This window comes from Kwoniella shivajii, chromosome 3, assembly GCF_035658355.1.
Source record: "Kwoniella shivajii chromosome 3, complete sequence".
In the NCBI taxonomy this organism is placed as follows: Eukaryota; Fungi; Basidiomycota; class Tremellomycetes; order Tremellales; family Cryptococcaceae; genus Kwoniella; species Kwoniella shivajii.
Window position 1 is genome coordinate 1,804,286 of NC_085910.1, and position 25,347 is coordinate 1,829,632.

General features: G+C 42.1%; 9 protein-coding genes across 9 annotated transcripts; 4 read left to right on the forward strand and 5 right to left on the reverse strand.

Moving 5' to 3' along the window:
* Positions 1 to 32: 32 nt before the first annotated feature.
* Positions 33 to 863, reverse strand: IL334_002860 (riboflavin synthase, alpha subunit; the record flags this gene model as incomplete). The annotated part of the gene is made up of 3 exons (XM_062934598.1): positions 33 to 392; positions 459 to 788; positions 849 to 863. 3 exons carry the CDS (start codon positions 861 to 863, stop codon positions 33 to 35), a joined length of 705 nt encoding a protein of 234 aa, XP_062790649.1.
* A 376-nt stretch (positions 864 to 1,239) lies between these two features.
* IL334_002861 (uncharacterized protein) lies at positions 1,240 to 1,452 on the forward strand (the record flags this gene model as incomplete). The annotated part of the gene is made up of 1 exon (XM_062934599.1): positions 1,240 to 1,452. One exon carries the CDS (start codon positions 1,240 to 1,242, stop codon positions 1,450 to 1,452), a length of 213 nt encoding a protein of 70 aa, XP_062790650.1.
* Positions 1,453 to 1,506: 54 nt separating this feature from the next.
* Positions 1,507 to 3,983, forward strand: IL334_002862 (uncharacterized protein; the record flags this gene model as incomplete). The annotated part of the gene is made up of 4 exons (XM_062934600.1): positions 1,507 to 2,807; positions 2,877 to 3,013; positions 3,091 to 3,461; positions 3,543 to 3,983. The coding sequence occupies 4 exons, from the start codon at positions 1,507 to 1,509 to the stop codon at positions 3,981 to 3,983; spliced, it is 2,250 nt and encodes a 749-aa protein (XP_062790651.1).
* Positions 3,984 to 4,446: 463 nt separating this feature from the next.
* IL334_002863 (uncharacterized protein) lies at positions 4,447 to 6,802 on the reverse strand (the record flags this gene model as incomplete). The annotated part of the gene is made up of 5 exons (XM_062934601.1): positions 4,447 to 4,695; positions 4,917 to 5,030; positions 5,082 to 5,204; positions 5,264 to 5,700; positions 5,764 to 6,802. The coding sequence occupies 5 exons, from the start codon at positions 6,800 to 6,802 to the stop codon at positions 4,447 to 4,449; spliced, it is 1,962 nt and encodes a 653-aa protein (XP_062790652.1).
* An 801-nt stretch (positions 6,803 to 7,603) lies between these two features.
* On the forward strand, positions 7,604 to 13,158 carry IL334_002864 (uncharacterized protein; the record flags this gene model as incomplete). The annotated part of the gene is made up of 12 exons (XM_062934602.1): positions 7,604 to 7,882; positions 7,957 to 8,950; positions 9,006 to 9,181; positions 9,236 to 11,206; positions 11,272 to 11,372; positions 11,428 to 11,533; positions 11,599 to 11,841; positions 11,927 to 12,081; positions 12,143 to 12,409; positions 12,472 to 12,605; positions 12,692 to 12,858; positions 12,937 to 13,158. The coding sequence occupies 12 exons, from the start codon at positions 7,604 to 7,606 to the stop codon at positions 13,156 to 13,158; spliced, it is 4,815 nt and encodes a 1,604-aa protein (XP_062790653.1).
* Positions 13,159 to 13,705: 547 nt separating this feature from the next.
* IL334_002865 (uncharacterized protein) lies at positions 13,706 to 15,711 on the reverse strand (the record flags this gene model as incomplete). Its single annotated transcript, XM_062934603.1, has 3 exons — positions 13,706 to 13,754; positions 13,828 to 14,943; positions 15,014 to 15,711. 3 exons carry the CDS (start codon positions 15,709 to 15,711, stop codon positions 13,706 to 13,708), a joined length of 1,863 nt encoding a protein of 620 aa, XP_062790654.1.
* Positions 15,712 to 17,445: 1,734 nt separating this feature from the next.
* IL334_002866 (calcium/proton exchanger) lies at positions 17,446 to 22,152 on the reverse strand (the record flags this gene model as incomplete). The annotated part of the gene is made up of 8 exons (XM_062934604.1): positions 17,446 to 17,587; positions 17,680 to 17,793; positions 17,849 to 17,965; positions 18,035 to 18,182; positions 18,251 to 19,067; positions 19,135 to 19,332; positions 19,387 to 21,051; positions 21,109 to 22,152. The coding sequence occupies 8 exons, from the start codon at positions 22,150 to 22,152 to the stop codon at positions 17,446 to 17,448; spliced, it is 4,245 nt and encodes a 1,414-aa protein (XP_062790655.1).
* A 219-nt stretch (positions 22,153 to 22,371) lies between these two features.
* On the reverse strand, positions 22,372 to 22,960 carry IL334_002867 (uncharacterized protein; the record flags this gene model as incomplete). The annotated part of the gene is made up of 2 exons (XM_062934605.1): positions 22,372 to 22,440; positions 22,559 to 22,960. The coding sequence occupies 2 exons, from the start codon at positions 22,958 to 22,960 to the stop codon at positions 22,372 to 22,374; spliced, it is 471 nt and encodes a 156-aa protein (XP_062790656.1).
* A 565-nt stretch (positions 22,961 to 23,525) lies between these two features.
* On the forward strand, positions 23,526 to 25,167 carry IL334_002868 (uncharacterized protein; the record flags this gene model as incomplete). The annotated part of the gene is made up of 13 exons (XM_062934606.1): positions 23,526 to 23,577; positions 23,658 to 23,762; positions 23,879 to 23,944; positions 24,004 to 24,016; positions 24,085 to 24,103; positions 24,167 to 24,194; positions 24,253 to 24,419; positions 24,488 to 24,559; positions 24,614 to 24,688; positions 24,743 to 24,811; positions 24,863 to 24,922; positions 24,984 to 25,046; positions 25,105 to 25,167. The coding sequence occupies 13 exons, from the start codon at positions 23,526 to 23,528 to the stop codon at positions 25,165 to 25,167; spliced, it is 852 nt and encodes a 283-aa protein (XP_062790657.1).
* Between the last annotated feature and the right edge of the window lie 180 nt (positions 25,168 to 25,347).

Consider the following 25,347-nt stretch of genomic DNA (forward strand, 5'->3'; position numbering starts at 1 on the left):
TTCTATCTATACAATACACATCATGCTACAGTCTATATCAAACCCTTTTCCTTCAATTTCTTCTCTACAGCTCTTTCGATCAAACCTTCTATCCTACTCGTACTGCCCAGAACATACTTACCTACACAATCAACTTCTACGTTGACTGTGTCGCCTTCTTTCTTATTCGTCAAAGTCAACTTTTCTTGTGAATGAGCGATCAACATGATCCCAAATGACCTTTTTGCGTCATCGACAAAAGTGATTGTCAAAGAAGCTCCATCGAGTGTCACATAACCTTTTTCGATCACATAAGGAAGTAAAGTTGTTTCAGATGGGAATTGGAATGAGTATCGAATTGAATCGCCATCTGGCACACGAGAGATGATAGTAGCTGTTGAATCGACGTGGCCCTGTACGATAGATGGTCAGCGTGTATCGCGAATAACATACAACAAGAGTTAATACAGTTCACTTACTTGAACCATATGACCACCAAATCTGGTTTTACCACTCATAGCTCTTTCACAATTAACTTTATCACCGATATTCAATTTACCCAAATTCGTCCTTGATAAAGTCTCAGGAGCTAATCCAACGACGAATGAATCTTTATTGAATTCAGTAACGGTCAAACAAGCACCATTAACACAAATCGAATCTCCTATTTGACAATCATCTAAAATAGATTCTGAATCTGAAATGGTCATTGTAAATCCCCCTTTATCCACATCGTGTTCGAATTTTGTTTGATCATGATTTGATGTCGATGGATCGTTTATCTTTGATACTGTCGATGTATGTTCGATCTTTTCCACAGATTGATTCGATCAGTCATCTGTATATAATCGAATCATCAAATCACTCACTAAACCTGTGAACATGGTGAATGATAATCCAATTGACGGGGTTTTGAGAGAGTGACTCAAACGATGACTGACGTCTGTTGCTTAACAGGATGAATGCATCTAAGAGGATATGCTTACCAACGTAGATGAACACATGAAACTTAAATTAGACTCCCACTTTATGTCGTGTACCAAAACCTGAATCCCGCGAAAGAAAGCACAACATTGAATTGTTCCCTTTTTCTAAATACCATCCTCACGCTCCATCTGACCTTTTATCACACTCTATCAGAACAGCATCTACTACACACGATCATATCTCATCGACCAGACACAAGCTTCGGTCACTCGCATTCTATCGCGTACTCTGCAAAGTCAGAAGAGAAAATCGTACAACAAAAACCAGTTGACAATGTCTGTTCCCACTCGAGGACGTGGTAGACCACCGCGACAAAGTTATATCAATAACAATAACAATACCAATGGTAATAACGGTGGTACACCAACTTTAAACTTGTCTCAAAACAACAACAATAAACGTACGTCACATGTTCTCATCTCATATTCATCAATCTTCATTCTTTCTTATCATTCTTCCACCTCATCTCAATTATGTGAACATTAGCTGATTGGTTCAAATTCAAAATACACTACACTTCCATATCACCTTCCTTCCATCATGCCATCCCATGCTGGGTTCTCATTCCCACCTCCCGGCTGGCCATCAAATACATATCGTCCACCAAACAAACCTTCTTCATCCACTTCAATTCCCTCCTCATCAACGGTCATTCATGGTCATGTTTCACATGTTCATCCACAATATCCACCACCTCCCTTGAACGTGTACATGAATCCTCAACCTTCGCACACTCAATATCATAATCAACCACCTCAATTTATCCCTCCACAATATCCAACTCCTTTCAATGCACATTCGCATCCACAACCCTCTCCGAACATTTACCCTCCCTTTGCACCATCCTACTCACATACACCGCAAATGAAACCCTCATTCACACCTGGTCCACACCAACATCCACACCCACAACAACCAACACCCACATACATACCTGTTCCTGGACCATCGACGTATCGCTTACCATACTCTCCCGCGCATCCACCCCGTCAACCCCCAACAGCGTATCACCCACCAAATTACAGGCCTACCTATAACCATGCATCCACCCCCACGAGACCGTCTAATACCTATCCCTCATCGTACTCCAATCAATCACGTCAATCACAGCAGGTGAACGGAATGGTACCACGGCCTCAACAACCATATCCTCAAGTATATTACCATCCTTCATCATATCCTCCAGGGGTTTTACCTTATTTCAAACCACCACCGGGACAAAAAACGATTGATCCAAGTTTATCGACACCACCTACTTCGCAGGCTATTTATACGACTTACCCATCAAGGTTAAGAACTGGTATAACCAGTCTGGTACAGCCTGAACATATAACAGGTGGACCACGGGAACGTGAAGCTTTTTATGCCGAACAGGAAAGAGAATTGTTAGCTGCGCAAAGAGCTGGTTCAATTACAGGTACCTCAACACCAAGATACGATTCACCCATACCTGGATCAACTTCCACTTCGACCTTGAAACGTAATAACAATTCGCAAAGTAATTTATCAGGTAGAAGAGGTGGTAGAATAAATTATGCCGAACAGGCTTCAGACGACGATGACGAAGAAGAAGATGAATCAGATTTATCAGATTTGGAAGAACCTCCTTCTGATCCGGAAGATGATAGTTATGGCTCACGTCGTAGACCCGGTGGAAGATCTTCAAGTAGAAGAGACCATAGTCTGATCGTCGGTGGATACGAACATCAAATAGCAATGAAAGCAGGTAAAGCTAAAAGGAAAAGAGAAGAAATGGATAGAGGTTGGACTTGGTTAGGAGATAGGACGCCTGCGGAGAGAGTCAAGAGCGCAAATGCCAAACTCACAAAGCACGCTTATATGTGAGTGTATGCGAATTTATCTGTTGCAAAGAAACGCCGTTTGACGTGTTCACTAATCTGGTAACTCAGGTCCGAAGAATTACTGGAGAAAGAAGCGGATAGACCGGAGATGTTGGTACCTATTACGGTAGATTTAGATATACCTAATCCCGATCCCAATGGACAAGGAATAAGGATCAAAGATAGGTTCCTGTGGAACATCAATGGTTGGTATTTTCACAGATTGCGGGTCTAGCCGTTTATTTCACTGAAATACGTGCTAATGAATTTCCTTCTTTTGCAGAACCTTTTATCGATCCAATACAATTCGCTCAAATATTCTGTGATGATTTATCGATTCCTCAGTCTTACGCTGCGACAATCTCAGAATTGATCAAAGGTCAATTAGAAGAATCTCAAAATACCGTAGAAATAGATATCACAAATGAAGACGTGACGGAAGATGACGTGCTTTTCAGCGATGAAGAAGTCGAAGATCAAATGGAATTGGATGTTGGTGAAGCCAACGAAGATGATGCTATGGCGCTTAATGGTACAACAGAGAAGATAGCTGAAAATGATGCTGAGAAAGAAGCCGCCGTGGAGGAAGAGGAACAAGAAGAAGAAGAGAAAGAAAAGGTCTGGGAAGAAGCCGATTGTCGGATCATTGTGAACGTGAGTTCAGCTCCCTCGCTATGGTGGTCTGCACTCGGACAAACGGAAGCTGACGAGATGATCAACGTATTCAATCACCAGCTCGACGTCCAAATATACACACATATCTTACGTGATCGCATAGAATGGGATCTATCATCAAATCTCCCACCATCAGTATTCGCTAAACAATATTGCTCCGAACTTGGACTAACAGGCGAGGCTATACCTTTGATAACATGGGCAATACATGAAGAACTCTTAAAACATAAAAAAGATGCATTGGAACTCGATTTATTTTCATCTACGCATCCTGAAGAACAAGCTAAATTCGACAGGACAGGTGTACCACCCAGAACCAACTCAAAGAGAGGAGGTACAAAAGGTTTGATTGGAGTATGGAGAGATTGGTGGGAAAGAGAAGAATTTTCACCCATCTTAGTCGAACTGAGTTTTGATGAGATCATCTCAAGAGAACAAGAAAGAATGAGAGAAGGTAGAAGGATGATGAGAACTATAGCGGGTGGAAAGAGAAGAAGGTAAAATCATAACAATCGCTATTGGATTTAGACGTTATGACGAACAGAATTGTTGGGGGGCTCATCTAGGGGTTATTGATTAATATCATAATGCATTATATGTGATTCCTACTTGTATTATGATTATCATCTCTTCTAGTGATAGCTTGCAGGAGGATGAACATACACTTCAAGTGAAGGAACAAACTTGGGATTCACCCGTCTCGACGATGAATCCAGATTGGCTCATCAATTTAAATGTTGCATTCGTTATCAGAAAACTTAATTATGGTATATATATTCACGTAACTTTGACCTAGATAATATTCTCCATCAATTCGATTGTGTGAGACTATCTGATATTTACTACTGGACCATTCTATTTACTCGTCCTTAGGATACTTTCTATGCTTTCTAATCGTGGAGGAAACGAAATAAACACCACAGTCAGCCTCGTTGCTTTGTAACAAAAGTCGATCCGATAGGAATCAAGTCATGACATTATGTCGATGACGACAACTCACATGTCCTTCAAACTGATAATCAATACCCGCATCCTTAATCTTCCTCTTTCTTGAACCTTCCTTTTTCAATAATTTCTTATCGGCTTTAGATTGCTCTTCTTCATTTCTATCTTTCTCATGCTTTTGCTTTTCAACTCGCGCAGTTGGAATCTTTCGGAATTTCTTGTTGGCTCCTACCCATAAATCAGGATGTACTTTCTCGGCAGGAATGACCTAGATTACGTGGACGATCAGCAAGGGATCATTGTATGCGGCGAACAAGTAAATAGGGAAGGACAGAGAAAGGGAGAAGGGAGAAGGGAGAAGGGAGAAGGGAGAAGGGAGAAGGGAGAAGGGAGAAGGGAGAAGGGAGGGAGAAGGGAGAAGGGAGAAGGGAAAAACGGAGAAGGGAAAACATATGCCGCTCGGGATATGAGATATCAAGACCAACTCACCTGACATTTCAAAATGTGTCCCATTAACAAGTAGTTGTTCATTGTCTCAGCTACGATCACAGCAACTGATTGAGAAGAAAACTCGAGATATGCGTAGTGTTTAGATGCACCAGTCTATATGACATTATTAGCATACCACGCGAAGAGCTAAGAACTTCTATTTACCTTTCTATTTCTGGCTAATCTGAGCCTTGTGACATCACCGAATTGGGAGAAATACTCTTTCATTTGTTCTTCGTAAAATCCATGAGGTATTCTACCTAAGAAAAGGGTTCCTTTAGGATCGTCCTGTCAAATGTCAAGTCAATAAAATTCAACCTTCAACTGTCCTCATAACCGGTACTCACCTTTTTCTTCGAAGCTTTCTTCAATTTTGCTTGAACTGATTTATCATCTTTTGCAACCATTGGTAAAGAGGTCATATCGACTTTTCTTCCAGCTTCAGCTACCGCTCGGTCTTCATCATCAGATTCGTCATCCGAGGAATCGGCTTCTCCATCAGAGGAAGAGAATCCATGGATATATTCCTCATCCTCTTCCTCAGGTTGGACGACATCTGCTACTGCTTTGGTAGCTTTCCCAGCTGCTGCAGAAGCCGCTTTTTTACCTTTGGAGATGATTGGTTCGGCGGATTTGGTAGCATCGGCGACGGCTTTCTTTCCCTTGGCGACGACTGGTTCAGCTGCAGCTTTGGCTTTCTTGGTGGAAGGTTCAATGGCATCGGTTGCGTTCTTGGCTTTTCGCTTGGTGGTTTCTTTAACCTCTTCAGCAGCTTCACCCTTTCCTTCTTTTTCCTTTTTCCTCTACTTTCTTACCTTTCTTAGCTTTCTCTTCTCAGCCTCTTTGCCTTTCTTGCCAGCTACCTTTTTACCCTGTTCAACGGTTTCTGCAGCGGCCTCTGTGGCTTGTTTACCCTTTTTACCAGCAACCTTCTTGCCTTCTTCTACGACTTGTTCAGCTTGTTTCCCTTTCTTTCCGGCTGTTTTCTTTCCTTCTTCAACTACATCTTCTGCAGCTTTCTTAGCTTGTTGCCCTTTCTTGGCGACCGCTTTTTTACCTTCTTCTACGGTATCTTCAGCTGCTTTCTTTACTTGTTGTCCTTTTTTACCGGCAACTTTCTTTCCTTCTTCAATGGTCTCTTCCGCAGCCTCTTTAACTTGTTTACCTTTCTTTTGAGCTACTTTCTTTCCTTTTTCAACTTGATCATTGACATCGGCGGTTGTCAGACCACTTGCTTCACCGAATTTATCCACTACCGAATTTAAGACTTCACCCACTTTACCAGCTACTGCTTTAACAGTTTCTTCAGCAGAGGTCATGAAATCTTCTGCCTTTTTTCTATTTTTAGGATCGTTCGCAGCTTTTTCAACTGCATCTTGAGCTGCAGAAGCTGCTTTGGCAGCTTTACCTTTTAATGGTTTCGCAGTTTCAGTAGCTGTTTCAGTCGCATTATCAACTTGTTTCTTAGTTGATTTGATAGCTTTGTTGGTTTTTCCTTTAACTTCTTTAACATCTAAACCGGTTTTTTCTTCGATAGCATTTTCGACAGCTTCCTCTGCATCTTTAGCCACTTCAATAGCTTTTCCTTTAGCTGCCTTTCCTTTCCTTTTGATCAAAGGTACATCAACGTTCTCCTCGATCACTTTGGAAACTGGTGCAGGTGTATTTCCATCATCCATTAAAAGATCGCCTGCATTATCAACCACCTCAGAGACGCTGTTGATGATATCGGAGGCGACTTGTTTGACGGCATCTAAAGGTGAATCGGTGGTGGTAGTAGCAGCAACTGCCTTCTTTCCTTTAGGTGTGGATTTGGAAGTGGAAGCTGGTTTGGCTTTCTTACTTGAAGGAGCGGAAGATGTAGATGGGGCGGCACGTTTAGCCATTTCGAGTGATGACCGTGAGCTGATTTACGAGGAGTTTGTGACAGTGGAATGCCCAAATGTGTAGTCTGGATGGTGTGTAACGTATTTGTCTCGTATCTGATCGCCCTATGCTTTGATGTGAGTGAATGAGACAAGATGAAAGCAAGGTGTAAACAGAAGAGTGATGTTGTGTTTATTCTCTTTTGTCACCTGCCATCTTGTGCAAATTTGAAGTGGAGCCTAGTGCGAATAAAATACGATGACGTCGAAAGCAACCGCGTGTTTTATACCGAATAGAGTAATTCCTTGGTCATCTTCGTGTTCAATCTGTAATATCATTACAAATTCCCATTTCATCTTTCTAATGAGCCATTACAAAATCCCCACTTGAGCTTTGACCTCCACTTCCATCTCGGGCCGTTCGCACGTATTCCCCATTATTATCAAACGGAGTGGATATCGCCGAAATCCGAAATTATAAATCAAATTCGATTTAAAAGGGGTGATTTCTAATTCTATTTGCGGTGTGCGATTCTCTCTTTTACACTCATCGCGAGACTATCATACACTTGATAAGCTTCATCTGGATTCTCTGTTCACGCTAGAGAGGATCGTGTAGTAAGTGCTTGGATAGTAGGAATAGGCATTATCATAAGGGAGGTACATTTGGGAAAAGGAAGAAAACGTATACTACATAATCGTCGGAATCTGATGGGGTCCGATCGAATTCAATAACAAAGCACAGTCAAATTACTAAGCGTTCAGTCTTTCCTTCCATTCACCACAAAATACAAACTTCAATCACACAGTACCACAGGTGAAATGGCATCTCAAGCTGTATTTGAGAGCTTCAAAGCTCATGATGAACCAATATATCAATGTACTTGGCCACTTCAAATTGTATCACAAGCAAGAGATTTAGATTTTACACAATGTTTCGAACATGCAGTTCTCTTACCTGCTCCTTTGGTCATGACTATCTTACTTGGTACGGCTCAAATAATCAACACTTCTAGGAAATTGAAGAAGTCACAAGAACAAGGTGGTTTGATATGGCAGAACAGAACAAAGAGAAATGAGAGAATATGTACACTCAAATTGGTTAGCCTTATTCGTGTCATATCCATCTTTGGCGAAAAAAAACTCTCACTGACATGACCAACTTGATAACATAGCACCTCCTCTCTGCATCAGCCATCTTCACACTAGTCTCACTCGGTCTTTCATTCTTCCACGTACGAGAACATATACTTTCAACCGTACATTACCTCTTGTTATTGCTCGCGGAAGTTACCCTAATCCACCTCACAACGCTCAATCATCATACCTCTCGGACATCTTCATCATTGGTCCTACTCTTTTGGCCAGCGTATCTGCTCATCTTCTTCATAAGGCTTCGAACGATGATCGTCACCGGCGATCTCAGTAGACACCTTACACATACATTACCTGGTAGATGTTTACTTGCAAGAGAATCATTTTGGTTCTTGAGTATAGTAACTGGAATGATCGATTTCATTTTGGAGTTGTATTCACCCGAGAAACGATGGAAGACATTCCGTGCATCGTGGTCATCATCAAAGAAAGGTAAAATCGCTTTAGATGATGAAAGCGATGAAGAGGAAGAACTCTTGAATGGTGTTGACAGTCTTAACGGAGACGGTCGTGTCTTGCCAAATTCCGGCAAAAACGAACATGGTGATATTGAAAGTCCAGTTTCAACAGCCAATATATATGAACAGTTGACTTTCTCGTGGCTCACACCTTTACTCTCATTGGGCACAAAGAAATTCCTAGGAGAAGAAGATATGTGGGCGTTACCATCAAACGATTCAGCTGAATCTTTATCAAATCGATTACATACATCATGGAAGAATCAAGTTGATATGGTAAAATCTGGTAAAAAGAAAAAGGCCTCGCTCGCTTTCGCCATCATCAAAGCATTTGGTACCCCTTATTTAACGGCTGGTTTGTTCAAAGGATGTTACGATATACTCAATTTCCTTCAACCTCAATTACTTAGATTGCTCTTAAGTTTTGTGTCAAGTTACGGAACAGATAATCCTCAGCCTCCTGTAGCCGGTTTTGCAATCAGTATCTTGATGTTCATCAGTGCTAATGTAGCCACTGCTATCCTACATCAATACTTTCAACGATGCTTTGAGACCAGTAAGTCCACACGGTCATAAATTTGATTTCGCTTACTAATTTCGTCTGTACCCAGCCATGCGGATCCGGGGCAGTCTTGTTACACTCATTTACCGAAAATCTCTGGTCCTTAGCAATGGCGAGAAATCAGGTCGAACCACCGGTGATATCGTCAACCTTCAAAGTGTCGATGCGGTCAGAATAGGTGATGTCTGTCAATACGGCCATATCGCCTGGTCAGGTCCTTTTCAGGTAAGCAATACAAAATGCATTTATACGCGGTCTCTAGCTAACAAGACTCTACAGATCATCATAGCGTTCATCTCCTTGTACAAACTCGTTGGATGGCAAGCTTTCATGGGTGTCGCCGTGATGGTCATCAGTCTTCCAGCAAATACAGTCCTCAATCGACTGAACAAGCGGTACCAAAGAACAATGATGAAGATCAAAGATACCCGTACAAGAACCATGAACGAGATCTTGAATAACATCAAATCTATCAAATTGTACGGATGGGAAAAGTCGTTCTCTCAAAAGATCTTTGAAATTCGAAACAACCAAGAGCTCAAACTGCTCAGAAAGATCGGTATCAACTTTGCTTTCGTCAACTTTATCTGGCAAGGTACACCTTTTCTTGTAGCTTTCTCGACATTTGCTACCTTTGCCTTGACAAGTGACAGGCCATTGACAAGTGAAATCATTTTCCCTGCCATCTCTCTTTTCCAACTTTTGAGTTTCCCAATGGCTATGTTTGCCAACATCATCAATAGTATCATTGAAGCTTCCGTATCTCTTGGTCGATTGGAGAACTTCCTTTCCGGGGAAGAGCTGGATCCAGATGCTAGAAAGGTGATCAGCCCCTCCGAAGATCCTCAAGGTGGACCCAAAAATGGTGATACAGTAGTTTCAATCAAAGATGGGGAATTCAAATGGCTCGCTAGTGCTGATCAACCAACTCTGGAAAACATCGATTTGCAAGTCAAAAAGGGAGAACTATTCGCTGTCATCGGTCGAGTAGGTGATGGAAAATCGTCACTACTCGGTGCCATCTTAGGTGAAATGACTCGTTCAGATGGATCTGTCACTGTCAGAGGTGATGTCGCGTATTTTAGTCAAAATTCCTGGATCTTATCAGCTACAGTAAAAGACAACATCGTATTTGGACATCGATTCGATCCGGATTTCTACGAAGAAGTCATCGATGCTTGCGCTCTTAGACAGGATTTGGCTGTTTTGACCAACGGAGATAAGACCGAAGTGGGTGAAAAGGGTGTTTCCTTGTCCGGTGGTCAAAAAGCACGTATCAGTTTGGCAAGAGCCGTGTACGCCCGAGCGGACCTATATCTTCTTGACGACCCCCTCGCAGCTGTCGACTCGCACGTCGGTCGACACATTTTCGACAAAGTCATTGGTCCCAATGGTCTTCTCAAAGGTAAAGCTCGTATACTTTGTACCAACGCGGTCACTTTCCTTCCTCAAGCCGATGAAATCATTATGCTGCGAAGAGGAGTAATCCTCGAACGAGGTCAATATGATGAAGCAATGAACAACACTTCCTCAGAGCTATATAAACTTATCACGGGACTCGGTAAACAGTCAGCTAAAGGTGAAGAAGACTCTGATGGATCTTCCACTCCTACGGTAATTGAAGACGACAACTCTACTTCAGACAAAGAAGATGAATCGGAATCTGTAGACGAGGTATCGTCTTTGAGGAAACGAAAAGCTTTCCGAAGAATGAGCACAGCCCTTATGAGAAGATCGTCAATCGTATCGCTTAAACAGGCTAAAAGAGATGCCATCAAGGATTTAAGAGAATCTGCCAAACCAAAAGAACATAGTGAGAAAGGGAACGTCAAGAAAGAAGTTTACAAAAACTATATATCAGCGGCATCCAAAACCGGTGTAGCAGTCTTCTTCCTAGCTATGTTAGCAGGTCAAGGATTAGGTATCTTGTCGAATTTCGTTTTAAGATCATGGGCTTCAAGTAATACAAAAGCTGGAGATACAAAGGACATTGTGAGATATCTTACTATCTATGGAGTTGTTGGATTATCAGGATCAATCTTGAATGTTGTTTCATTCGCTACATTGAAAATCGTCATTGCTCTGAAATCGGGTAGAAGATTACATGATAAAGCATTCACACAATTAATGAGAAGTCCTCTAAGTTTCTTCGAGCTAACTCCTACTGGAAGAATATTAAACCTCTTTTCAAGGGATATCTTTGTCATTGACGAAATTTTGATCTTCTCCTTGGGCTCTTTCTTCAGAACTGTAAGTTGATCATCACCCTTGTTCACACAACACCGATGTACGATGGCTGATTCGATGGTTCACAGACCACTCAAGTTGTCGGTACGGTAGCTGTCATCGCTTATGGTGCACCCTTCGTACTTCTCGTCTTCATTCCATTGACTTTCATCTACCGCTTGGTAATGAGGTGAGTTTAAATCTTTCTCTCTTGACGCGGTTGAATTGTCTGACGACCTGCATAGATACTACCTCGCCACGTCTCGGGAGTTGAAACGACTTGACGCTGTATCTCGATCACCTATATTCTCATTTTTCGGAGAGACGTTATCTGGATTACCTGTCATCAGAGTAAGCAGTTATAACATCCGCGAATGAAGCTACATTGGCTTATACTATTTCCTCAAAACCTATAGGGATACGGACAAACAGACCGATTTATCGCTAATAATGAAGCTCGAATTGATCGAAATCAAGCTTGTTATATGCCTGCTATGACTATCAATCGATGGTTAGCAGTCCGACTTGAATTTTTAGGAAGTTGCTTGATGTTCTCAACTGCCCTTGTATCAGTCGCAGCTTTGATCAAATTCAATTCTGTCGATGCTGGTTTGGTCGGTTTATTGATGTCTTATACCATTTCAGTCACTGGTACATTGGTGAGTAATTTTCCTGTCTGCGTGGAGATCGCCATTGCCCTATCAGCGACATGGAGAACAAGAAAGCTGACATTCTACTAAATAGAATTGGCTGGTGCGAAGTGCTTCGGAAGTTGAACAGAACATCGTTTCCGTTGAAAGAGTACTTGGATACGCAAATTTACCAAGTGAAGCTCCTGATTTCGTTGAAGACAAGAAACCATCTTCAAACTGGCCCGAAAAAGGCGCTATTGAGTTTGAGTGAGTTTTGCGTCAGATACATACTTTGCATCTTATTTGCTAATCTGGCTATGAATTATAGCAAATTCTCTATGCGATATCGACCTGAACTTGATCTCTGTCTTCGGGATATATCATTCAAGATCAACGGTGGTGAGAGAGTAGGAGTTGTCGGACGAACAGGTGCAGGCAAATCTTCTTTGACTTTAGCGTTATTCAGGATATTAGAAGCTGCAAGTGGAAGAATCTTGATAGACGGAATTGATATTGCGACTATTGGATTACATGATTTGAGAAGCGTAGTCTCTATCATCCCTCAAGATCCACAATTGTTTGAAGGTAGTTTAAGGTGAGTCACTCACGTTCAGGTTAGTTTGGGATATCGAGCTGATCCATTGTTCCGTTTGATAGAAACAATATCGACCCTACAAACGTATCTTCCGATGCTGATATTTGGCAAGCTTTGAGTCAATCTCACTTGAAAGAACACGTTACCAGCAATATGGGCGGATCGTTAGATGCCGAGATCACTGAAGGAGGAGGTAGTGAGTCTTCGTTTGATGCTCCATAATTACAGCTTGTATGGCGAATCAGAGACGACGTCCAGTGCTAACCTACTATTGCGCAATAGACTTGAGTGCAGGTCAAAGACAATTACTTTGTTTCGCACGAGCTCTTTTAAGGAAAACCAAGATATTAGTTTTGGACGAAGCTACCAGTTCAATCGATTTAGAAACTGATGAAGCTGTTCAAGATATTCTGAGAGGCCCCGATTTCAAAGGTGTAACTACGATTACTGTGAGTTGCAACTATAATCACATAGTCAAGAAAGGATCAGCTGATGATATTTCGATATGAACTATGCCACCTTTTCAGATCGCTCATCGAATAAACACAATCTTAGATTCTGATAGAGTATTAGTCATGTCAGAAGGTAAAACAGCGGAATTTGATTCACCTGAATCGTTAATCGAGAAAGATGAATCGCTTTTCGCCGCCCTGGTCAAAGAATCGGGATTAGGTCAAAACCAAAATCAAACGGCTCCTCAATCAAAAGCTGCAAGTAGAGCTCCTTCAATCAAAGGAGGTAAAGATTGATTCTTCTTATAATGTGATTGCTAGTCGACCAAGAAAGGATATTTTGTAGGACGTTTCTGAAAATAAGTGTCGTAGGATTATATACCCTTAATCGGAATAAAGTATATGGTCTACTGAGATGCATACTCATATTCACTCATCAGATCATGCTGTGTCAACATGGCGAAATATCGACCATTCAACTTGCTATGCGATGTGCAATGGATACATTTAAATTCGAATACTAGCACAAGATACTCCTAAACGAACTTGAATACTTTGCATGACGGCCTATGGCTAGGATGTAAATATATAACTATTTCTTTTAACAAGACAGAAAACAACTGAGAATGGCCAACGTTACAGGAGAAGAGTTATAAGAATACGAGCACAACTTGAAGCAGATATTTATGAAAAGTACAACGATAGATTTTTCAGTGATTAATTTGATTTTGACTTTGATCTTTTAAACGGTTAATTTACAATTGATTTTAATTAATGTAACTTCTTCTCTTCCTTTGAATAAAGGCAAAAACAGGTGTCTTGAATAAACAGATTAACAGACGATTTATTTATGTCGACTCATAACTTCTACACCAGCTGCACTTGATGTTGCTCTAATTATATAGTAAATCACAGTTGTTTAACGTCAGCAAATAACTCGTTCTCACAGGGCATTAACAAACTCACCTAACATCCATTTCCTCATCATCATCGTCTTCGAAATCACCATCATCTTCGTCATCGTCATCATCTTCATCTCGATCGTCTTCATCACTTTGATTTTCGTTTGTTGGACTTTCTTGGCCGAATGGATCTGGATTATGCTTTGATTTATTCTTTTGCTGTTGTTTCTTTATTGCGTCAGAAGGTATTCTCATTGCTTGAACTACGTGATCACCTTCTTGCCTCTCTTCTCCTAACCCAGTTGCATTTACGTTTTTAGGTAGATGAGATGGCAGAGTATTTCCAAGTCCACTTGGATGAATGGATCCACCAAGAGGTGGTGGCGTCGTTCTTTCACCTTTAGGTCCTAAATCATCTGATGTAGAGAAAACGTTGGGTTGAGACGGTTTGGGTGATAAGACGTTTTCATGATCTGACACTTGTATAATAGGTGTAGGTGGTAAATCCGATATAGCAATTGCTGGTGTTTTCAAATTGCTATTGCCGCCCAAATGACTAGTTGGAGAGTTTGAATTCGACTCTAATCCTGAAGATGACATTGAACTTTGACTTGGAGATAATCCTGCACCTTCGACCCCAGTCTCTTTACCTTCTGTTGGTGAATTATCTTCTGAAGTCGTAATGCGATTTTCTGCTTGTGCTGGAGCTGTGATTCCTTCTCGCTCTCTCTTTTCCCTTTCTTCCCTTTCTTTCCTCTCCCTTTCTTCTCTGCGACGTTTGACCCATGCCATTCCTCCTCCATCATCCATATCACCTAAGAAACCTCCTTTACTACCTTGTTCTACAGAACGAGCGGCTCCTGCACCTTGACCCCATTCGACAAAGGCAGGTTCGTTTTTCTCCCGTATCTGCTTATCCCTTTCGGCTGCTTCGGAAGCTCGACGTGATCCATATACTCGTCCATTCATCATTCTTATTGGTGTGGCAGAAGATGAACCAGTCGATCGACTATAAGGCGATGGTTCTAAAGATGAATTGCGTCGATGTCCTGGCGAAGTAGGAATAGGAGTTGAAGGGGTAGATGTTCGGTGTGAGGAAAGTAATGATGTGACAGTAGGAGGCGATGATCCCTGCATGGTATGTTTCCGCTCAGTCTCCAATGTCCATCGGAATGGTGATCTATGAGAAACGTTAATTCGGTCCAATTGGCAAATAGAGATTGATAAGATGTTAAGGAGATTAAACTGACGATCCAGTGAATCCACCTGTGCTAACACTTTTCTTCAACGGAGCACCTTGACCATAAGTGGATATATCCTCTTTATCTTTCGTCATTGGATTTTTACCAGTCAACAATTTTTTAGTTCCTTTCCAACTACTTCCCAAGCCCATTGATTTACTCCAGCGTCTTGATTTACCACTCTCATTTTCATTTTCATTCTCATCTTCATCATTCTCATCTTCTTCTCTACCTCGATTTGTATATTCGTCATGAGTCGATTGCATTATATCGTCTTCATCGTCATCTACAGCGTAATCATCTGCATTATGATCTTTTAGTGATAATTGTCTTTTTTCTTCACCATTTTCACCAACTTGAGAAGTCCAAGCTATATTTCTACCTGTACTCAAGCTTCGAGGTCGACGTGGATCAGGTAACGGTGCGAAGCGAATTTTCAATGATTTGGGATTATTGTTGGAACCCAAACCCAAACTCGGTGAAGGTAATGGAGAATTATCTTCTTCGATTGGAGAAGGATCAGATGTAGATGTAGATGGATCGAAGAATGGTCGGTTGGTTATTGTGGATAAGATGGAAGGCGAAGGTTCAGCAGCTCGATACACATTGATCAATATACCTCCTTTCGGTGCGTTTTCAGCTGATGAGAATGCTGGATTGGATGGAATGAGAAGGGAGGGTGGCACTGGAGAAGTTGAGAATGACATGACTGATGTGGTTGTTGGGCTGATCGTGTAGATCGTGAATATAAGGCGAGTCACAGATCTAGAATTCACCAGAATTAAACGTGTGAAAGCTTGATGATCGCGATCAAGGGGCCAAAAGTGGTTACTATCGTATATTCCGATTCCTTCAATACTAAAAGAAGATACGGATGGTCTCGACGATGTTGGATAGGTGAGATGATGCGTTTGAGACTGCCTTGTAGCTGTGGATGAATTAGGGGATGGCTGCGAGCACGAGTGTACGTGGCGATTCTCTTTCTGCCGGAATTGACTTTATGGGATATATGTGTGTATTATGTACAACTCTGTCTGGAATATTGGAATCTGCTGTTTACCTTTCCTGTGGACGTGAACTGTTTCGTGGTCTTGGCTACTGTCTTCTGAGAGATAAGGTCTTGATATTTTTGTGTGCTTCGCAATTGTTTCCGAGTGTTTTTGACAATGATGTCACTGAGAGATGACACGACCCTCCTTTGATGTCTTTAATTGATTGATTGTTATCGTGATACCTGCGCTTTGTTGATCGGGTGCGAGGAATATGATGATGATGAGATTATAGGTTGAGTTGTAACGATGATAACGATGAAGAGATCGTGTGGAGTAGTTGAAACGTGTTGGAGTGTAAAATGAGGAAATTATATAAGCAGTGCTATCTGGTATTATGTGATTTTGCCAAGAGAGATACGCTCGAGTAATGGCTATTTTTTAATCTCAACCTTTTGAATGCCAAGGGAAATCACAAATTTAAAACTTGTGCTTTCGCTTTCGCTTTCACCTTGACTTTCACTTTTTAGTTCAGTTCACAATCGTAATTAGGAAGATACAGCTGTGTATGAATGGACCAACAATCACAATACGTATATGTGGGATTCACATGTACTGAATAACAGTGACAGTACCACTACTATGAGAAGGGGAGGGTGGTGCGGGGGGTGTGAACTGTACGAGTAAATCCCAAAGACCGGGATGATTTTTTACCGGTTGAATAATAAGATTGTGGAATGATGATCAAAGTTGATATTATTATTATTATTAGATCAGCCGGTATTTTAGCGTGATTTGGGCTCATCATTACATCTTTCAAAATGTCAGTGGCAAAAAGAACAGTAGCACAGATCACCCGGCGCCGATTTCCTTTCCTCTTCCCGTCATCCCCCTTACTCGAGTCTAGGTTTATGAGAATCCGGAGGGGAATGGGATATGAGGAATTCTAGATTTCTCCTCCCCCTTTTCTCAAGTGTCCCAGTACATTCCACATCATCCCCTGGATCTAGGGTAAATAATCACCACCACCATACACAAAACTCCAACTTTTGGAGCCACATTCACAGTCTCCACAGATATCTCCTCCCACCCTGAAAATGATCGACAGGACCAACCATTCAAACAATCAAACTTGATTAGATCGTGATAACACTGATACATCGATACATGTATAATCAAAAGATGAAATGATAGATGATCGGGTATATGCGTGAATGACAAGGATGATTCGAGAAGATGAAGACAAAGATGTATCAACAGAAATAAATATGTATGTGCAGAATGAACAATCAGGTATGAAGACAGAACGTGTCAAACAGAGAACAAACAGAAGGACGAAAGACGGGAAAAACCCACTATTACACAACTAAAAATGAAATGGGAAGATATATAGCAAAAACATCTTCACGATATATTAATACTGATATTGTCCTTGAATCTCCAATAATGAGATTAAGCCCAGAGTTTAGTGATGGAGACCCCGAGATTACCTTTGATATTTTCGATACTCTCTGGACCATATATTATTGGGTCATCCGCACCACTCTGTGATCTCGTAGGGGCATAATAGAATCCCATGATCAAAACGATGTACCTAATATGTTGTGGTATCAACACATGCACTTGCAGGCACACCACGTTCATATCGCAGGAGTAAATAGGCAAAGAAAGCATGTCGCTACTCACGCTAAAATCAAAATGGACCCCCTATGATAATTACTTCTAGCTTCTATATAAGTATAAGTTAATAGGAATATAGACAAGATGATAGCTATAACGTCCCATCTAGGGAAAATCAATCTATATCCACATCATTAGCATGACTGTTTTGCTTGCTATTGAATGACAAACTCACGTGAATGTATCAACCACATCACCCATTTTATCAGGTTGATAAATAGCTGAGAATGCTACCATGGCTGGAATTTGCAGTAAACATACTTGAAGTGCATAAGCAGAACCGATTTCCATACTGTGGAACGAAAGTCAGCGTTGTTCGTTCACCATTTCATATCGTACAGAAGAAGGCAAATGTACGCACCTTAAAGCGATATTACCATTCAAGGCGAAGGACATAGCATTCATGAACTCCGTTGTATTTGGGACCAATGCGAATAAAGTCAAACCTAAGAACTTCTCGTCTATTCTTGAACCTTGAAGTACAACGTCAACTACATCCACGAGGATTTCTGTTATACATTGTAAAATCAGCTCCTATGTTTTCATTGAATTTCATTGGGGGATTTAGTCTACTCACCAGCGATTATAGCATATAGGAGGGTACATCCTAAGAGGACACCAGCGGAAACACCTCTTGTCCAAGAAGGAGCTTCATGGCCACCATGTTCGTCTTCGTCATCTCCCTCATCTTGCCAATTTCCTTTATTGACACTGGTTGAAGGGACCATTGCCTGTCCTCCTGATGTGGTTGATGGACCTTGCGCCTGAGTTTGTCCTAGTCCTTGACCATCTTGTAGGTGATGTCGATGTTTCTGTGCTGACCCATTATGTGAACCTACGATTGAACCTTGATGTCTCAATGCTGAGACAGTGGCAACTGCTACCGCACGAGTGAAATCTTCTGTGGTCAAACTGGAAGGCAATCTCATTGGAGTCAGATGAGAAGACTGCGCTTTGATGTCATTATCAACGGATTCCAAAAAAGGTGTATATCCCATGGGTAGATTATAATTCTTCGATGATAATTGATTCGGATCTGATTCTTCATGTTCACCTTGATGTTTGTTCGTTGCAGGTACTATTGATGGCGCGTCCTCTTCGGGAACAGGTGAAGGTATATATCCTAGATAAGTAGGTAATCTACTCATACTTGCTTTAGGTGAACCGCCGGCTGATCTTGAAGGTTGAGCGGGACTTGCTGTATTCGATTTATGTAATGGTAAAATATGCTGCATAACAGCTTGAGGGGTGATCCGTTGTGTTAATGTAGCTTTAACAGCCGGATGCATAGCTTGTATGGCCGCTGCTGCATCAGATTTCATCAGCTGTTGAGGATTCTGCCATATTTGAGCAGCGTGTGTACGAAGCGAGAACCAAAGACCAATGAGGTATGACTGTGGCGTGAGATTATTAGTCAATGGGCGTAATGTAACGACACAAGGGAAAAGTAAGGCTACTTACGAAAAGCAAAATTCCCGCACAAAAGTACATCAAGGTTTCAACTTGTTCCTGATAAAACGGATCTTTTTGAGGATCAGGATGTTCATAGTAGCAATGATCACAGACCCACATGTCGCCTGTCTTGAGCGTGCCAAATTCAGGTACGATAGAGATATCATGTCCTATTGGCTCGGGGCAACCTTCACAATGGAGTTCGAACTATATCGGAGTTGTCAGGATGACCCTCTGTGTACACGATAAGCTAACACTCACCGAACCATAAGTCTGATAAAACATAGTCGGTGTCAAAGTACCGATTATAGCCATGATTAACATTGTACTCGTTACACCAGCTGACTTGGCATTGAATTTCTGTTCTTTCCTCTTAAAAGCTCCTGAACACATACTAACTCCTGGCATCAGGAGCACACCAGCTAATATACTTCCCACGATTGAACCTTCAACCAATCTACCTTTGCCTTGGATCAACGCGATTGAGTATAAGATGATCTCGATGACTGAACCAAAAGTAGCATTGATAACAGCTCCCATGCCTATTGATGATTGTGCCGAGATTGACGCGACTGCCATTCCGATGAAATAGGATAAGGGAATAACCGATGCTAGAGCCATGACGAATATTAATGCTTGAGCGGTAATGAACTTTAAGAAAGGTGTAATCGGATGTCCTTGATGTTCTTGTCTTTCAACCCAAGGAAGTATAAATAGACCATCGATAATCACGAAAAATACCAATGGAAGTAGATTGATGAACATGATATTGACACCCCCAACAGTATATTTGTAATATTGCAGACCGACCGCTTTATAGATACAGATCATAACTGTTGATTTAGGACCTGAAGTAGGTGCAACTTGACCAGCAGTGAGATGGGCTCTTTTCATCGTGTATCCAGAAGGTGATCCATCTTCGTTCAAAGTGGTCGATCCTGATCCATCGGCAGATTCAGGTGATCCATGTGGAGTGGGTGTCGGTACAGGCACTTTTGGAGCTGAACGGAAATTGATCTCGAGAGGTCGGAAATACAGTAATTTCAATAAAGCCCATGTGAGTTTAGCCATAGGAATGGTGATAACGAAGAACCAACACAAAATACACACGGAAAGCATTATTGGCGCAATGATGATAACGAAACCAGGCCAGTATATCAATCGACCGAGGAATTTAGCTTTCTTGTTTCGTGGTCGACGGAATCCTGCATGTGATCCAGTAGTAGTCGATTGCTTGCCGAGAAGGGATGTTCGTTCATTGTCAGCCATATCTTTAACTTTTACATTTGGCGAGAATGTGACTGTCGGGTGTCTGTCATGTCCGTTCTCTCGGACAGTACTGGAAGAAGCTGCAGCGGGAGATGTAGGTTCAGGTGATGATTGAGAAGCAGATTCGTCCGGTAAACCAGCATGAAGCCCTAATGTATCTCTGCTAGAGATATTCCGAATGGTAACATTTGATGAAGCACCGTCGGAAGGAACGCGTTGTCGAGGAGAAGGGGAAGCCGACGTGGATAAAGACCGACTGGTCCAAGTACCATAGTCTGATCGAGATCGGCCCCTATCTGCTTCTTCGTCGTTTGCGAGATCTGGGTCATCTTCAGGGGCACCTTCGCCTTCGACGTACTTTCCGAAAGGCCATCCGATGTACCATGCTAAACCTCGAAGTGTTTTGCCATACCCACCTCGTCCACCACCAAGGACTTCGGCAGCACTGACTAGAATAGCAACGAAAAAGCATGCAAGCGCGATCCACCATCCAAACAAGAGGATCCAAAGCAGATTACCGGGAAGAAGATGTCGTTCGGCTGCAGCGGAAGGGATGGCGTGAAGTGCTGATTCTGCATTTCGAGTGACAGATCGGGATTTTCGATAAAGTGCTGGTTTCCATATAGGTAAACCAAAGGGATGTTCGATATTCAGAGCCTGTCCACGGTGTCGATTCAGCTCGGTCCGACAATCTCAACATATCAGAATACTCACATCTTGACGATCTCTGACGGTGACGCCTTCATTATCCCCTTCTTCTTCTTCTTCTTCTTCCTCCTCGTCATCGCTGATTCCATCGCCGTCCATTTCTTCTCCCACCACGTCATGAACGATCTCCTCAACTATGCTGGCTGTTTCTGCTGCTATGAAACTATCGTCTTCTTCATCCGCTAAACTTGAGTGTACTGATGGTGCTCTCAAGAGGAACTCGTCTCGAGGACTCAAACCACCATCTCTGGGAGTCTCCGTTCCAGCGATGCTAGATGGTCTTGGGAAATAACCAGCCTCACTAGGGTATCTTCTTCTATCGGTGCTTGGTGCTCTCGATCTAGAAACTGACCTACCAGCTAAACCTCGATTCTGCTGATTGAGGAATGTTTCATTCGATATTCCAGTGTTTGGAGCAGAAGGATCAGGAGTGGCTAAGGGAGTTGCACCTTCAGCTTCTGCTGCCAATCTCTTCTCTAATTCTAAGTGTTGCTTCTTCAATCTGGCTTGTCTACGTTCCCTTTGTCTCTGTCTTATCAATTCGGCACCCCGGTCTTCAACCTCATCATCTGCCTTGGCCTTTTCCGCTTTATTACCTCCGAAACTATCACGATGTTGTAAAGTTGGTCTTGCTCTGGATGCAGATCGTGACATTGAGCCGTCTCGAACATTATTACTTGAAGGCTGATACATCCCACTGGAAAGGAATCTTGGATTTCTCGGTGGTCTAGGCATACTTCCAGCATTGGAATTACCAGGTCCCCCCCAAGTCGTGTTGGGAGATCCGAAACTACTTCCAAAGGCCGTATTGGGTGGTCCCCTTTGACTGCCCATACCCCCACGAGGGGTTGACTCTAGACTTTGCAGACCCGGATTGGCAGACCGCGGTCGAGGTTGAGAGTCATAGTACTCTTCATCTTCTGTTGCGGTAGTGAACGAGCGTATAGAAGAAGCCCGGCCTGGAGACAGCGCAGCATGGTATTGGTTGGATGGTGAAGGTTGTTGATGGGTGTCGATGGGATTGGGACGTTGCTGAGTAGGAGTTGCCATGATCAGTATGATAAAGGACTCGTCAAAGCCAAGACAGCAACATGTCATGAATAAGAAAAAGGAAGAAGAAATAGGAAATTTCATAAACAGCCACGACCGTGAAAGGATGAAAGGATAAAACGGTTGAACGATGGTACGGGGATTCGAAAGCCATAGAAGGAAGAGAGGACCTTGACAATCAGAATAATCCCAGCTCTCTGTTCATTCAAATCACATGGATCACGCGATCCGTGCGTCTCCTCCCGTTACTCCTTGAGACAAAGCATTAAGAAAAGCCTCTTTTTGTATCTATGTTTCATCTTTACCCAATTAAGCGTAATATGGGAATGCACGATCGATTTCGATAAAGCTTATTTCGACATTCATCATGGGAAGGAGATGAAAAAGAACAAAGGGATGTGCTTACCGCTGTGATATTGGTATCCTGATTGTGTCCAGTTGAGTTTCCAATTGAATTCCCAGGTCTGCCTTTCCCTAATTCTTGTTGTTGTTGACTACTATTAGAACGTTTAAGCTCATGTGATTGTGACATATCCATTCCGCCTGATATAGTTTGTCGTTGTTGCTGTTGATTGGGCGTCGATGAGGAAGTGGATTGTGCGGGTGGTGGGGGAGGTGATTTCAGGATATCAGCAAAAGTCTGTGAGACATTAGGAACGTTTGTTATTGACGGTTGCCTTATAGTTGCAGTGGGTGAAGAAGCTGATTCAATTATTGACTGTGAATCTGAATTCGATTCTAGAGTCGCTTCCGTATGTGGATCATCTTCTGAATGTGATTTAGGATTGGTCGGTAGTGGCGCAGACATCGTGTCTCTAATTTCCTACGTCTATCCTTGATCAAATCGAATGTAAAGAAAAACAAAATGGGAATAAATACAATATTACAGATATGTTATAGATGAGGTTGAAGATGAGAACAAAGGACAATCATGATCTATCGATTACTCTTGATGATATGTCACTTGAACATACAAGGAGATGATGAGGTAGAATCCAAATTCACACCTATTCTCCCAAGATAGCTTTATCACACTCACCTGGCTGCGTTTTCCTTTTTGTTTTCGCATTGACCGATATCCCACATACAGCACGGCGATGACCGAACCTTATTTCGAGGAACGCGCTTTTAAACTTTCCACTCATCGCGTTTCACCACGTGGTGTGGTTAATGTTCCCAACATGTAAATATGATGTAATAATCAATAATAGCTGATTGTGTTTGTGTTGATCGTTGGGTGATGGGTTTTTTTGTCATTGTTCTACCTTGTTACTATATAGAGACTTCATTCTCATCAATATCATCTCCGTTCCTTCTTGATCTTGTCTCTCATATCGGATCTTTCCTTTTTGTCTATTCAAACACAGTTCGAAATGCCAGCTTACAGATTAGAGGTAGCTCCATCAGCTAGATCACAATGTAATGGTAAGTTCGCGAAGTGACTTGACTCTTTACATCACTTTCTTTGTGGGTTACGAGTTGACTTGAATTGGTCTGTTATAAAGGTCCCAAGCCATGTAACAAAACCAAAATAGCTAAAGGCGAACTTCGACTTGGAGTTTATGTAGAGATACAAGGTAATGGAAGTTTCAAATGGAAACATTGGGGATGTAAGTTGAGTTTTTCCGAAATACTTGATTGAAACATGACATACACATGAAGCAGAGGTCTCCTGGGCTGAACGAAAGTGAGGATTCAAAGAAGCTGATGTGGATTGTTTTCCCAGGTGTATCGGAAAAAGTCATTAAGAATATGAAAACTGATTTCGAGGAACCCTCAGAATTGGACGGATGTCAGTTTTTCTTTTTATCAATCGCTTTTCTGCGCTGACGACAAAATTGCTTGATATAGTCGATGAGCTTCCGTATGTTCATTTGACAATTGATCCGGTATTGATGCTTACGAAGTAAACCCTGTGACGCCGGGCGACAGTGAGGAGTATCAAGCCAAAGTCAGTCAGCTGAAATCCAGTTTCTCTTCTTCAAGGAAAAGCTGACGAGAACTTGGATGATAGGTCACAAAAGCATTCGAAGAAGGTCATGGTGTGTCCCATTCCCTGTGTATAAATTGCATATCTCGCTGACGTAGAGAATTGAGTAGTCGCCGATGAAGATATCCCCGAGTCGGCCCGTAAACCACCTTCACCAGAGAAAGAGGATGGTGAAGGAACCGAACCATCTTCGAGTCCGGTGAAAAAGAAGAAGGCCACCCCGAAAAAGAAGAACGCTGCTGATGATGACGATGAGGAGGATAAGAAACCCAAAAAAGTGAATTAGCTGTTTTCATTCGTATTCTTTAGGGCTGAACATGTCGAGCTAATCAAATTTGCACACAGCCACGAGCGAAGAAGGCCAAGAAAGATGAAGAAAGCGATTTGTCGGAAGAGGAACCACCAAAGCCTAAGAAGGTGAGCATATCAAACTACAAGATTTTTATGGCAGCTGAAGTATCACGGATACAGACAAAAGCTAAAAAGGTCAAAGAAGAGGAAGAAAGCGATTTGACTGAAGAGGAAGAGCAAAAACCCAAGAAAAAGGTGAAATGTTTTTGCAACCTTGGATTCGCTGAATGCTGATGATTTCGGCATCAGGCTGCCGGCAGAAAAGTCAAGGCAGAACCTGCTCCAGAGGAAGAAGGCGTGAAACCCCGAAGTAAGAGAGTAAGTGCTTCTGTGCGGGTCGCTTCGTGGTAGGGTTGATGATTGTGCTAGGCTGCTACTAAGAAAGCTATAGTCGAATCTGATGAAGAGGAAGAGAAGCCTAAATCAAAGGTGAGTATTTGAGTCTTCAAATGACTCGTAGACTATGGGCTGAAACGTGGATGGTATATAGGCATCTGGGAACAAGCGATCTAAGAAGGTCAAGGAAGAATCGGAAGATGAGGAAGAAGTGAAGGTGAGTGATCATGATGGTATCTACCCTCTTCCTATACATTATCTCTGATGGTTCGTAGCCTCCAAGTAAGAAAGCCAGGAAGCCGAAATCGAAAGCCCAGCAGGCCGAAGACAGCGAATAGATGTCTGCCAATTGCGGACAAATGCGTGCAAGGAGGGGAATCAGGACCCAGATTGTACGGACAGGCAGGTATAGGGAACAACATTGATAACATTGCACTTAAAATGAACCAGATTATCTTAAGGGAGAGATAGGAATTTTGAGAGAACTGTTTATAATCATTTATGCTAATCCATGATAT